The 14,998-nt window shown below is 38.9% G+C and overlaps 2 protein-coding genes across 2 annotated transcripts; both read right to left on the bottom strand.

Moving 5' to 3' along the window:
* Positions 1–5,534: 5,534 nt before the first annotated feature.
* Positions 5,535–6,271, bottom strand: LOC121875551 (cuticle protein 7-like). The gene is made up of 3 exons (XM_042380132.1): positions 6,241–6,271; positions 6,042–6,134; positions 5,535–5,846 (listed from the first exon to the last, which is right to left on the bottom strand). Exons 1-3 carry the CDS (start codon positions 6,250–6,252, stop codon positions 5,553–5,555), a joined length of 399 nt encoding a protein of 132 aa, XP_042236066.1. The 5' UTR covers positions 6,253–6,271; the 3' UTR covers positions 5,535–5,552.
* A 5,714-nt stretch (positions 6,272–11,985) lies between these two features.
* On the bottom strand, positions 11,986–12,581 carry LOC121875552 (cuticle protein 8-like). Its single transcript, XM_042380133.1, has 3 exons — positions 12,551–12,581; positions 12,352–12,444; positions 11,986–12,156 (listed from the first exon to the last, which is right to left on the bottom strand). Exons 1-3 carry the CDS (start codon positions 12,560–12,562, stop codon positions 11,986–11,988), a joined length of 276 nt encoding a protein of 91 aa, XP_042236067.1. The 5' UTR covers positions 12,563–12,581.
* Between the last annotated feature and the right edge of the window lie 2,417 nt (positions 12,582–14,998).

Here is a 14,998-nt window from a genome sequence, read left to right as displayed (position 1 = left end):
CCACTGATGGACGCGCCAGGTTTATATACCGGAGGCTCCGCCCATCTTGTCGTGACGTTAAATGTAAGAGGGAAAGCAACAGAGACCTTGACCCTGTTAGTGACCAGGGGACTTGGCCACCATTTAACAACTTGCTGAGGAGGCCAGAGAAAAGATAATACATGAGGAGCTTAATGACATCCATCACACTCCTAGAACGAAATCGGTCATATTTCTTTTTAGCATTTGAAGCATCTTGTATCGCTTCACTCATGAGGATGTTCATATGTGTGATTTATGATTGAGTGATTTCTATTTTGGAGTTGCACTTTTATAGAGAATCAATGAGTTCTTATGCTTACTTATGGGGAAAGGGTATATTTTTTATATTTAATAATTTTCTACTTCACATTTGTGCTGTTGCTTTTTGTTATTACTAGTGATTCCTCCGCTGCATCATATACTGACACCCCCTTAAACATCTCATACTGAGTAAGCTAGTGAATATCTTAACAATGCTCAGAAGTAGCCTAGTAAAACTTAAATGCAAAGATTTTAATATATGTGGTTGAATAAATCCAATTAACTCTACGGCATTAAAATACAAGAGGTGGAGTGCGTGTCACAGTTATTGTAAAATCGTGTCATAAGACCAATGTCAGGCTAATTGTGAAACGGACTCCTTCGTATAAATTATGTGTCTCATGTTTAAGATAAAAACATAACTGTTGTAATGGATGCCGATCAAATCTACCAAACCACTATCTTCGGAATTGATGTCTTATTGTGGATTAACAGTTGATCAGCTTTTTTTTTTATATATTTGGTACTAATTTGTTTCAACTGTAGATAATTAATTTGTTGTTCACCTCATTTTAGGGGTGTCAATTTAGGTGTGCAAAGTAATAAGTTTAGAGTTTGAAAGACAACTAGTAAATAAATTGTACATTTGTGTATGCTAAATCGAAATATGGCTTCAAAATCTGGATTTGACCACCCCGAGCTATTTATATTTTGAGTAGAAATTCACGAAAAACTTGCAATTTTTGCATATTTGTATTCTATATAACGACATTTTATGAGAGAGTCAGGTTACCAGAAAGGTTTTAAGAACTTTACCAAGGTGGTCATGTCTTCCTTGTTCTTGTTTATGGACATGAGTTCCCTACAGGCTACCTGGCCCCTGGTGTACGCCTCTCTCCTCTCCTTTCAGTAAACATTTTGTGCTGCTTCAGTTGTCATCCTCACACACCTCTCTACTGACTGTGTGTGTGAGGGCCATGCAGGAACTTCCATTGGTCTATCCAGAAACTCCATGATTGCAGCAGTGGTGAGGGAACAAGTCAGTGGAGGCTCGGTTACTCCAGAGTTCCATTCAATAAGCTCCGAGAGTTTGGTGGATTATGGGTTAACGTCAGGAGTCCTCCTGGATCTGACACTGCATTCTCCTACATGTGTGTCCTTATCTCCTTCACCTCTGATTTCCAGTATCCTTTTCACAGCTTTCCTCCTCTCCTCCTCCACCTCATTGCACAGTATGGCCTGGAGCACAGCCTCAGAGTGTGCATACATGCTGATATCTTTACTGTAGGCATCACTATTCCTACCACATCCTTCGTCGGACCCTTTGAGCAGTTTCAGCTGGCACAGTACATGCTTGGGACCCTCCACCCAGCTCTGATTTAACTATGAATTCCACAATTAGCCTCAGATGTTTCAGCCCTTCAGCTCATGTTTGGAAATCCACAATTTGCAGAACCTTAGAGCAGTGGTGAGCCACCTACTGTGACAGACTGGCCCAATCTCCAAGAGAGCTAGACTCTGAGTTACCTCTCCTGATCTGATGGCAGTGATGATTCTGTAGCCATATGTTTGGTCTGTGCTGAGATCCTTGACTACCGCCTGAGCGAGATTGGGTAGAGGAGGACCAACAGTGATCCTCGTGAAGTTTGGGTTGATCTCCAGTTCAATGGCAGTGTCTAACACCTTCCCTAGGGGCCCGACCTCCTGTTGTTGCTCAATGTCTCTTCATCCAGTACAGTCACTCGGTGTCTGAGACTCAACTCCCCTGTGTGGAAGTCACAGACAATCCACACCAACTTCCTGCCGAGCTTGGCCTCCACATAATGCATTACTCCTCCCTCCCAGCCAGTATTCACATTCGTGCTATCACCTCCTATGGCCAAAAGGATCTGGTCTGCTCCTCTCTCTTTTAGCCAGTTCACTAAATGATCAACAATGACCTCAGCATGACTTCTCTCCTCTGTAGCTTCCTCTGGTATAAAATGCCACAAGTATTTCCCGCCTGGTTCATTGCACACTGTGTAGTGTGTTTCTTTAATTAAAGCTTATTCTGCATAAAACAATGAAGAGAGTAATGTTGAAATGTCCTTATTATCTAAGATTATAGATCTAAAAGAATTTATATCAATATGATCAGTGAGGTTTCGACAATAACGATTTAGATGAACTAAGCTGTGAATAGAATGAATATTCCTAATACAAGTTGAATGAAAACTTAAACCTCTGTACTATATACAGTACAGTGTGGTTGAGCAAAGAGTACATTAAATTGGAGGATGAAATCCATGGATAATTCTACACCATAATTTCTCTATGGTAAAATGTCCGGTTTGCATAGTTTCCATGTTGCAATACATTTAAGATGTATTAATGAGAGTGAATTTGAAGTGAAAACCCCTCCCCCCTGTAAATGACTTTATCTCATTCGGTCGTCACGGTCCCTATTTCATTGCACCTGTGTCACCCATCTGTATAATACTGTACTGCTGTATATAAGACATCTAACAATAAATTAATACAAAAACCTTTCGGTGGTTTCACATCAAATTCACTCTCATTAATACAACAGCTTCAATGTATTGTAACATGGAAACTATGCAGAAACTGACATTTTATCACAGAGACGTTGTGGGTTAGAATTATCCAAGGATTTCATCCTCCAATTTAATGTACTCTTTGCTGAATCACTCTTATAAAGTATTTAATTACTCAGGACCCTAAGAGTATTGAAGCGGATAATGTAAATAGTGTGTATATGAGGAAGTCAACTGCGTGTGTTCAGCGAGGTTATCATCAGCTATACGAGAATTACAAATATTAAATATATGTTTCATATCTCTCATCCATCAGGCAGTGCTTTTAGCTCTTATAATTTTTCCTACCAAGGCTATAATACGTCTAATATTTTTCATATATATATATATATATATATATATATATATATATATATATATATATATATATATATATATATATATATATATATATATATATATATATATATATGTAATATTCAGAAATTTCAAATGCCCGCCATGAGCGATACTGAGCGTTCAAGGTCGTCTGAGGGAAGAGAGCACTCCCAGCACATAGTGGGAGGTTGTGGAACTAGGCCTATATGATATTAAATGTAATTTGCCGAATTAATAATGATGCGATTCATGAAGTTAAGGGACTATTATTGAATTTGAAATTATTATAGATCGTTTATCAGTCTGAATAATGTTACGGGTGTCCCAAGGAGTTATTAGTTAGGCGGAAAATATGTCACGTAGGCCTAAGCTAACGCCTTGAGAGGACGCGACGCTGGCTGGTTCTCAGTCACGGGGAGGATTCATACAAAACAAGACGTCCCTGCGCGTCTGTCACAGAAATAGTCACGTGGCCTAGTCACCTGTGTTGCGCTATTGCCGTATAACAAGTAAGTCTCATGCGATCTCAGACAGGGTTAGATAGGGCAGTGGTAAAGTAAACTAGAGCTAACAGTGAGTTCATTTCAGGGTTTCCGTCAGAACCCACTTGACTGGAGTTGACCGGAGTTGACCGGAGTTTGACTGCGAGAGATTGACTGCCGTTTGAGACTGCCGTTGATGATTGAGGGTGGCGATTGTCGCCATTGGACCGATCAGTGTAGGCCTGTCACTGTTTAGCGGGGTATCAAAGGATCGCTTGAGGGAATCTAGCCGTCTGGATGCCCAGCTGATGACGGGACGATCGTTGGGTCAGCAGCTCTCCTCTACCTCGGCTCACAACACCACATGTCTCGAGCAGCTTAGTGAAACCCTCTTGCTAACGGGAAGCTAAAGCTTCTCTCAACTGTACAAGGTCTGATTGGCTCACTCCCTTCCGCTTTATGGACGCACTGGGAGTACACTGAGGCTATCTGAGTAAATTAATGGTCACACACTGAGACCATGAGTCTAGGACTCTAGGAGATACCTAGTAGGAACATTTTATCTCCCTTATTACGGGTGTATGTTGAGTTGGGTGGAGCATGGTTCACGAGTATTGGTGGACCCAGTAACATATTAATAATAGTGAATATATTTGGGGGTAGTTAATACCATTTCTCAGTTACTGATATTATCTTGACGTGTGTAGTTTAATATTTCTTATATAATTTTGATAGTATTGTTTTTTGAATGTTTGTGTCATTAAATGGAACCAGAGTGATACTGTGATTTGATTCTTTTAATGCATCTAATTTGTCTTCATAATTCCGATCTCAGGTATAACCTTGTTCCCCAGAGTAGTGGTTAAGTTAGGTTAGGAAGTGTGCATCTGTTGGGGTGATATAATTTTGTTGAGTGCCCTAAAGGCCTATTCATTGTAGGGTATTTAATTTCTTTATTTTTATTACCATTTCCTCAGTGACTGATATTATTTTGTTGAAAGCCCTTAAGGCCTATTCATTGTAGAGTATTTAATTTCTTATTTTTTATTACCATTTCCTCAGTGACTGATATTATTTTGTTGAAAGCCCTTAAGGCCTATTCAGTGTAGAGTATTTAATTTCTTATTTTTTAATACCATTTCCTAAGTGACTGATATTATTTTGTGAAAGCCCTTAAGGCCTGTTTCATGTGTGCAAGCAACTGTTCTTAATACTTCAAATTTATTGTTGCCTGAGTTTCTAATAATTTCTATATCATCTATAACTTTTATTCCCCAGAGTAGTGTTTTAAGTTCAAGTTAAGAGGTGCGCATATTGGTGTACCATTATTTGATTGTGTTCGTAGTGTTGGAGGGAATATACGTGTCTAAATTTTACAGTGTGTCTCATTCATCCCAGTCACAGACGCTATCCTTCCACGGGTCACGGACAATTCTTTTTGTTTAGTAGATTTAAGTGTTCTTGTGCTGGTTCGGGATTTTTCTCAAGGGGCGCTTCCACTGCCATTACCATCTTATAATCTTTAATAAACCCCAAGTCAAGTGAGAAAATAAAGTCCCGTATATTCCGACCGGTTACATATATATATATATATATATATATATATATATATATATATATATATATATATATATATATATATATATATATATATATATATATATATATATATATATATATATATATATATATATATATATATATATATATAGAGTTTCTCTTGACCATTGTATTTATTTGTTACTTTCATTTTCTTCATTTCCGCAATATTTTTTAAGACAGGGTATTTATTTGATCATTTTATTTGTCTAATAGTTTACACATAATCCAACGTTTGCATTAGAAAGCAGCGCTCTTATATAAGTCCTTCTTTATGTTAATTATAGCTTGGGGTGGGCGTATAGGTAGGGGCAGGCCTATAGGCAGGCGCTGGCTGATAACTGGGGGCGGGTTGGTAGGCTGAGTACTGTGCCTCACCCTCATATTCAACTTGAGCCACGTAACCGGAGTCGCCGTTCACGGTGTAGGTAACCCTCTGCAAACGACCGTCGGGAAGCTGAACATAATAGGATCCCTGAGTATCGTATCCATTACGACCTTCGTTGTGGCCGTAGTCGTTGCCGGAGTTTGCGTCGTTCACTGACCAGTCAAAGTTGTACTGGGCAGGACCCTGGAAGTCAAAATGATACACAAGTCAAGTTATAATTGTAGCATCTCATGGAAATAAATAAAAAATATCGTAACTTAAGGACAAGGACAATTTAACGGATTATATAGTTTCTTTTTATCATAATTATATTGAAAAATAAAAATCGTAGAGAAAATATGATTCAGTCATAAGATATAAACACACGCAACAACTTACAGTAGGGGCAGGAGCGTTGTAGGAGGGATGTGGAGGGGTGTAGGGGATAGTGTCAGCGATAGTGACGGCCACAAGGACAGCGATGACGAAAACCTGAAAACCACCGAATCATAACGTAATTCAAAGCAAAATAGGACCTCAAGTTTTTTTTTTCAAAGCACAGTGATCACAGCAATATACATCATCCCCATTTGTTTACCTTAAGAACCATGTTGAGGTGTGAGGGAAGAACTAGACTGGTGTCCACTGATGGAAGCGCCAGGTTTATATACCGGAGGCTCCGCCCATCTTGTCGTGACGTAAAATGTAAGAAGGAATGCAACAGAGACCTTGACCCTGTTAGTGACCAGGGGACTTGGCCACCATTTAACAACTTGCTGAGGAGGCCAGAGAAAAGATAATACATGAGGAGCTTAATGACATCCATCACACTCCTTGAACGAAATCGGTCATATTTCTTTTTAGCATTTGAAGCATCTTGTATCGCTTCACTCATGAGGATGTTCATATGTGTGATTTGTGATTGAGTGATTTCTATTTTGGAGTTGCACTTTTATAGAGAATCAATGAGTTCTTATGCTTACTTAAGGGGAAAGGGTATATTTTTTATATTTAATAATTTTCTACTTCACATTTGTGCTGTTGCTTTTTGTTATTACTAGTGATTCCTCCGCTGCATCATATACTGACACCCCCTTAAACATCTCATACTGAGTAAGCTAGTGAATATCTTAACAATCCTCAGAAGCAGCCTAGTAAAACTTAAATGCAAAGATTTTTAATGTATGTGTTTGAATAATTCCAATTAACTGTACGGCATTAAAATACAAGAAGTGGAGTGCTTGTCACAGTTATTGTAAAATCGTGTCATAAGACCAATGTCAGGCTAATTGTGAAACGGACTCCTTCGTATAAATTATGTGTCTCATGTTTAAGATAAAAACATAACTGTTGTAATGGATGCCAATCAAACCTACCAAACCACTATCTTCGGAATTGATGTCTTTTTGTGGATAAACAGTTGATCAGCTTTTTTTTTTATATCTGGTACTATTTTGTTTCAACTGTAGATAATTAATTTGTTGTTCACCTCATTTTAGGGGTGTCAATTTAGGTGTGCAAAGTAATAAGTTTAGAGTTTGAAATACAACTAGTAAATAAATTATACAGTTGTGTATGCTAAATCGAAATATGGCTTCAAAATCCGGATTTGACCACCCCGAGCTATTTATATTTTGAGTAGAAATTCACGAAAACTTGCAATTTTTGCATATTTGTATTGTATATAACGACATTTTATGAGAGAGTCAGGTTACCAGAAAGGTTTTTAGAACTTTACCAAGGTGGTCATGTCTTCCTTGTTCCTGTTTATGGACATGAGTTCCCTACAGGCTACCTGGCCCCTGATGTACGCTTCTCTCCTCTCCTTTCAGTAAACATGTTGTGCTGCTTCAGTTGTCATCCTCACACACCTCTCTACTGACTGTGTGTGTGAGGGCCATTCAGGAACTTCCATTGGTCTATCCAGAAACTCCATGATTGCAGCAGTGGTGAGGGAACAAGTTAGTGGAGGCTCGGTTACTCCAGAGTTCCATTCAATAAACTCCGAGAGTTTGGTGTATTATGGGTTAACGTCAGGAGTCCTCCTGGATCTGACACTGCATTCTCCTACTTGTGTGTCCTTATCTCCTTCACCTCTGATTTCCAGTATCCTTTTCACAGCTTTCCTCCTCTCCTCCTCAGAGTGTGCATACCATTCTGATATCTTTACTCTAGGCATCACTATTCCTACCACATCCTTCGTCGGACCCTTTGAGCAGTTTCAGCTGGCACAGTACATGCTTGGGACCCTCCACCCAGCTCTGATTTAACTATGAATTCCACAATTATCCTCAGATGTTTCAGCCCTTTAGCTCATGTTTGGAAATCCACCATTTGCAGAACCTTAGAGCAGGTCTGAGCCACCTACTGTGACAGACTGGCCCAATCTCCAAGAGAGCTAGACTCTGAGTTACCTCTCCTGATCTGATGGCAGTGATGATTCTGTAGCCATATGTTTGGTATGTGCTGAGATCCTTGACTACCTCCTGAGCGAGATTGGGTAGAGGAGGACCAACAGTGATCCTCGTGAAGTTTGGGTTGATCTCCAGTTCAATGGCAGTGTCTAACACCTTCCCTAGGGGCCCGACCTCCTGTTGTTGCTCAATTTCTCTTCATCCAGTACAGTCACTAGGTGTCTGAGACTCAACTCCCCTGTGTGCAAGTCACAGACAATCCACACCAACTTCCTGCCGAGCTTGGCCTCCACATAATGCATTACTCCTCCCTCCCAGCCAGTATTCACATTCGTGCTATCACCTCCTATGGCCAAAAGGATCTGGTCTGCTCCTCTCTCTTTTAGCCAGTTCACTAAATGATCAACAATGACCTCAGCATGACTTCTCTCCTCTGTAGCTTCCTCTGGTATAAAATGCCAGAAGTATTTCCCGCCTGGTTCATTGCACACTGTGTAGTGTGTTTCTTTAATTAAAGCTTATTCTGCATAAAACAATGAAGAGAGTAATGTTGAAATGTCCTTATTATCTAAGATTATAGATCTAAAAGAATTTATATCAATATGATCAGTGAGGTTTCGACAATAACGATTTAGATGAACTAAGCTGTGAATAGAATGAATATTCCTAATACAAGTTGAATGAAAACTTAAACCTCTGAACTATATACAGTACAGTGTGGATGAGCAAAGAGTACATTAAATTGGAGGATGAAATCCATGGATAATTCTACACCATAATTTCTCTATGGTAAAATGTCCGGTTTGCATAGTTTCCATGTTACAATACATTTAAGATGTATTAATGAGAGTGAATTTGAAGTGAAACCCCCTCCCCCCTGTAAATGACTTTATCTCATTCGGTCGTCACGGTCCCTATTTCATTGCACCTGTGTCAGCCATCTGTATAATACTGTACTGCTGTATATAAGACATCTAAGAATATATTAATACAAAAACCTTTTGGTGGTTTCACATCAAATTCACTCTCATTAATACAACAGCTTCAATGTATTGTAACATGGAAACTATGCAGAAACTGACATTTTATCACAGAGACTTTGTGGGTTAGAATTATCCAAGGATTTCATCCTCCAATTTAATGTACTCTTTGCTGAATCACCCTTATAAAGTATTTAATTACTCAGGACCCTAAGAGTATTGAAGCGGATAATGTAAATAGTGTGTATATGAGGAAGTCAACTGCGTGTGTTCAGCGAGGTTATCATCAGCTATACGAGAATTACAAATAATAAATATATGTTTCATATCTCTCATCCATCAGGCAGTGCTTTTAGCTCTTATAATTTTTCCTACCAAGGCTATAATACGTCTAATATTTTTCATATATATATATATATACATATATATATATATATATATATATATATATATATATATATATATATATATATATATATATATATATATATATATATATATATATATATATATATATATATATATATATGTAATATTCAGAAATTTCCAATGCCCCGCCATTAGCGATACTGAGCGTTCAAGGTCGTCTGAGGGAAGAGAGCGCTCCCCGCCCATAGAGAGAGGTTATGGAACTAGGCCTAAGTGATATTAAATGTAATTTGCCGAATTAATAATGATGATGCGATTCATGAAGTTAAGGGACTATTATTGAATTTGAAATTATTATAGATCGTTTATCAGTCTGAATAATGTTACGGGTGTCCCAAGGAGTTATTAGTTAGGCGGAAAATATGTCACGTAGGCCTAAGCTAACGCCTTGAGAGGACGCGACGCTGGCTGGTCCTCAGTCACGGAGAAGCATTCAGACAAACAAGACGTCCCTGCGCGTTCGTCACAGAAATAGTCACGTGGCCTAGTCACCTGTGTTGCACTATTGCAGTATAACAAGTAAGTCTCATTCGATCTCAGACAGGGTTAGATAGGGCAGTGGTAAAGTAAACTAGAGCTAACAGTGAGTTCATTTCAGGGTTTCCGCCAGAACCCACTTGACCGGAGTTGACCGGAGTTTGACTGCGAGAGATTGACTGCCGTTTGAGACTGCCGTTGATGATTGAGGGTGGCGATTGTCGCCATTGGACCGATCAGTGTAGGCCTGTCACTGTTTAGCGGGGTATCAAAGGATCGCTTGAGGGAATCTAGCCGTCTGGATGCCCAGCTGACGACGGGACGATCGTTGGGGCATCAGCTTTCCTCTACCTCGGCTGACAACACCACATGTCTCGAGCAGCTTAGTGAAACCCTCTTGCTAACGGGAAGCTAAAGCTTCTCTCAACTGTACAAGGTCTGACTGGCTCACTCCCTTCCGCTTTATGGACGCACTGATAGTACACTGAGGTTATCTGAGTAAATTAATGGTCACACACTGAGACCATGAGTCTAGGACTCTAGGAGATACCTAGTAGGAACATTTTATCTCCCTTATTACGGGTGTATGTTGAGTTGGGTGGAGCATGGTTCACGAGTAATGGTGGACCCAGTAACATATTAATAATAGTGAATATATTTGGGGGTAGTTAATACCATTTCTCAGTTACTGATATTATCTTGGCGTGTGTAGTTCAATATTTCTTAAATAATTTTGATAGTATTGTTTTTTTAATGTTTGTGTCATTAAGTGGAACCAGAGTGATACTGTGATTTGATTCTTTTAATGCATCTAATTTTTCTTCATAATTCTGATCTCAGGTATAACCTTTGTTCCCCACAGTAGTGGTTAAGTTAGGTTAGGAAGTGTGCATCTGTTGGGGTGATATAATTTTGTTGAGTGCCCTTAAGGCCTATTCATTGTAGGGTATTTAATTTCTTATTTTTTATTACCATTTCCTCAGTGACTGATATTATTTTGTTGAAAGCCCTTAAGGCCTATTCAGTGTAGAGTATTTAATTTTTTATTTTTTATTACCATTTCCTCAGTGACTGATATTATTTTGTTGAAAGCCCTTAAGGCCTATTCAGTGTAGAGTATTTAATTTCTTATTTTTTAATACCATTTCCTAAGTGACTGATATTATTTTGTGAAAGCCCTTAAGGCCTGTTTCATGTTTGCAAGCAACATTTCTTAATACTTCAAATTTATTGTTGCCTGAGTTTCTAATAATTTCTATATCATGTATAACTTTTATTCCCCAGAGTAGTGTTTTAAGTTCAAGTTAAGAGGTGCGCATATTGGTGTACCATTATTTGGTTGTGTTTGTAGTGTTGGAGGGAATATAAGTGTCTAAATTTTACAGTGTGTCTCATTCATCCCAGTCACAGACGCTATCCTTCCACGGGTCACGGACAATTCATTTTGTTTAGTAGATTTAAGTGTTCTTGTGCTGGTTCGGGATTTTTCTCAAGGGACGCTTCCACTGCCATTACCATCTTATAATCTTTAATAAACCCCAAGTCAAGTGAGAAAATAAAGTCCCGTATTTCCGACCGGTTATATATATATATATATATATATATATATATATATATATATATATATATATATATATATATATATATATATATATATATATAGTATTGTATATATATATATATATATATATATATATATATATATATATATATATATATATATATATATATATATATATATATAGAGTTTCTCTTGACCATTGTATTTATTTGTTACTTTCATTTTCTTTATTTCCGCAATATTTTTTAAGACAGGGTATTTATTTGATCATTTTATTTGTCTAATAGTTTACACATAATCCAACGTTTGCATTAGAAAGCAGCGCTCTTTTATAAGTCCGTCTTTATGTTAATTATAGCTTGGGGTGGGCGGGGAGTAGGTAGGGCAGGCCTATAGGCAGGCGCCAGCTGATAACTGGGGCGGGGTTAGGCTGAGAGTACTGGGCCTCACCCTCGTATTCGATTTGAGCAACGTAGCCGGAGTCACCGTTCACGGTGTAGGTAACCCTCTGCAAACGACCGTCGGGAACCGTCGGGAAGCTGAACATAATAGGATCCCTGAGTATCGTATCCATTACGACCTTCGTTGTGGCCGTAGTCGTTGCCGGAGTTTGCGTCGTTCACTGACCAGTCAAAGTTGTACTGGGCAGGACCCTGGAAGTCAAAATGATACACAAGTCAAGTTATAATTGTAGCATCTCATGGAAATAAATAAAAAATATCGTAACTTAAGGACAAGGACAATTTAACGGATTATATAGTTTCTTTTTATCATAATTATATTGAAAAATAAAAATCGTAGAGAAAATATGATTCAGTCATAAGATATAAACACACGCAACAACTTACAGTAGGGGCAGGAGCGTTGTAGGAGGGATGTGGAGGGGTGTAGGGGATAGTGTCAGCGATAGTGACGGCCACAAGGACAGCGATGACGAAAACCTGAAAACCACCGAATCATAACGTAATTCAAAGCAAAATAGGACCTCAAGTTTTTTTTTTCAAAGCACAGTGATCACAGCAATATACATCATCCCCATTTGTTTACCTTAAGAACCATGTTGAGGTGTGAGGGAAGAACTAGACTGGTGTCCACTGATGGAAGCGCCAGGTTTATATACCGGAGGCTCCGCCCATCTTGTCGTGACGTAAAATGTAAGAAGGAATGCAACAGAGACCTTGACCCTGTTAGTGACCAGGGGACTTGGCCACCATTTAACAACTTGCTGAGGAGGCCAGAGAAAAGATAATACATGAGGAGCTTAATGACATCCATCACACTCCTTGAACGAAATCGGTCATATTTCTTTTTAGCATTTGAAGCATCTTGTATCGCTTCACTCATGAGGATGTTCATATGTGTGATTTGTGATTGAGTGATTTCTATTTTGGAGTTGCACTTTTATAGAGAATCAATGAGTTCTTATGCTTACTTAAGGGGAAAGGGTATATTTTTTATATTTAATAATTTTCTACTTCACATTTGTGCTGTTGCTTTTTGTTATTACTAGTGATTCCTCCGCTGCATCATATACTGACACCCCCTTAAACATCTCATACTGAGTAAGCTAGTGAATATCTTAACAATCCTCAGAAGCAGCCTAGTAAAACTTAAATGCAAAGATTTTTAATGTATGTGTTTGAATAATTCCAATTAACTGTACGGCATTAAAATACAAGAAGTGGAGTGCTTGTCACAGTTATTGTAAAATCGTGTCATAAGACCAATGTCAGGCTAATTGTGAAACGGACTCCTTCGTATAAATTATGTGTCTCATGTTTAAGATAAAAACATAACTGTTGTAATGGATGCCGATCAAATCTACCAAACCACTATCTTCGGAATTGATGTCTTATTGTGGATTAACAGTTGATCAGCTTTTTTTTTTATATATTTGGTACTAATTTGTTTCAACTGTAGATAATTAATTTGTTGTTCACCTCATTTTAGGGGTGTCAATTTAGGTGTGCAAAGTAATAAGTTTAGAGTTTGAAAGACAACTAGTAAATAAATTGTACATTTGTGTATGCTAAATCGAAATATGGCTTCAAAATCTGGATTTGACCACCCCGAGCTATTTATATTTTGAGTAGAAATTCACGAAAAACTTGCAATTTTTGCATATTTGTATTCTATATAACGACATTTTATGAGAGAGTCAGGTTACCAGAAAGGTTTTAAGAACTTTACCAAGGTGGTCATGTCTTCCTTGTTCTTGTTTATGGACATGAGTTCCCTACAGGCTACCTGGCCCCTGGTGTACGCCTCTCTCCTCTCCTTTCAGTAAACATTTTGTGCTGCTTCAGTTGTCATCCTCACACACCTCTCTACTGACTGTGTGTGTGAGGGCCATGCAGGAACTTCCATTGGTCTATCCAGAAACTCCATGATTGCAGCAGTGGTGAGGGAACAAGTCAGTGGAGGCTCGGTTACTCCAGAGTTCCATTCAGTAAGCTCCGAGAGTTTGGTGTATTATGGGTTAACGTCAGGAGTCCTCTTGGATCTGACACTGCATTCTCCTACTTGTGTGTCCTTATCTCCTTCACCTCTGATTTCCAGTATCCTTTTCACAGCTTTCCTCCTCTCCTCCTCAGAGTGTGCATACCATGCTGATATCTTTACTGTAGGCATCACTATTCCTACCACATCCTTCGTCGGACCCTTTGAGCAGTTTCAGCTGTCACAGTACATGCTTGGGACCCTCCACCCAGCTCTGATTTAACTATGAATTCCACAATTATCCTCAGATGTTTCAGCCCTTCAGCTCATGTTTGGAAATCCACAATTTGCAGAACCTTAGAGCAGTGGTGAGCCACCTACTGTGACAGACTGGCCCAATCTCCAAGAGAGCTAGACTCTGAGTTACCTCTCCTGATCTGATGGCAGTGATGATTCTGTAGCCATATGTTTGGTCTGTGCTGAGATCCTTGACTACCTCCTGAGCGAGATTGGGTAGAGGAGGACCAACAGTGATCCTCGTGAAGTTTGGGTTGATCTCCAGTTCAATGGCAGTGTCTAACACCTTCCCTAGGGGCCCGACCTCCTGTTGTTGCTCAATGTCTCTTCATCCAGTACAGTCACTAGGTGTCTGAGACTCAACTCCCGTGTGTGCAAGTCACAGACAATCCACACCAACTTCCTGCCGAGCTTGGCCTCCACATAATGCATTACTCCTGCCTCCCAGCCAGTATTCACATTCGTGCTATCACCTCCTAAGGCCAAAAGGATCTGGTCTGCTCCTCTCTCTTTTAGCCAGTTCACTAAATGATCAACAATGACCTCAGCATGACTTCTCTCCTCTGTAGCTTCTTCTGGTATAAAATGCCACAAGTATTTCCCGCCTGGTTCATTGCACACTGTGTAGTGTGTTTCTTTAATTAAAGCTTATTCTGCATAAAACAATGAAGAGAGTAATGTTGAAATGTCCTTATTATATAAGATTATTGATCTAAAAGAATTTATATCAATATGATCAGTGAGGTTTCGACAATAACG

This window comes from Homarus americanus, unplaced genomic scaffold (assembly GCF_018991925.1).
Source record: "Homarus americanus isolate GMGI-L3 unplaced genomic scaffold, GMGI_Hamer_2.0 scaffold39823, whole genome shotgun sequence".
Classification (NCBI taxonomy): domain Eukaryota; kingdom Metazoa; phylum Arthropoda; class Malacostraca; order Decapoda; family Nephropidae; genus Homarus; species Homarus americanus.
Note: the sequence above shows the minus strand (reverse complement) of the source record. Positions and strands in the feature narration are given on the sequence as shown.

What these genes read in the sequence shown, in the direction of transcription:
- LOC121875551 (XM_042380132.1), bottom strand. An exon ending in ACAACGCTCCTGCCCCTACT is followed by an intron (nt 5,847 to 6,041) that starts GTAAGTTGTTGC and finishes TTTGACTTCCAG; the next exon opens with GGTCCTGCCCAGTACAACTT.
- LOC121875552 (XM_042380133.1), bottom strand. An exon ending in ACAACGCTCCTGCCCCTACT is followed by an intron (nt 12,157 to 12,351) that starts GTAAGTTGTTGC and finishes TTTGACTTCCAG; the next exon opens with GGTCCTGCCCAGTACAACTT.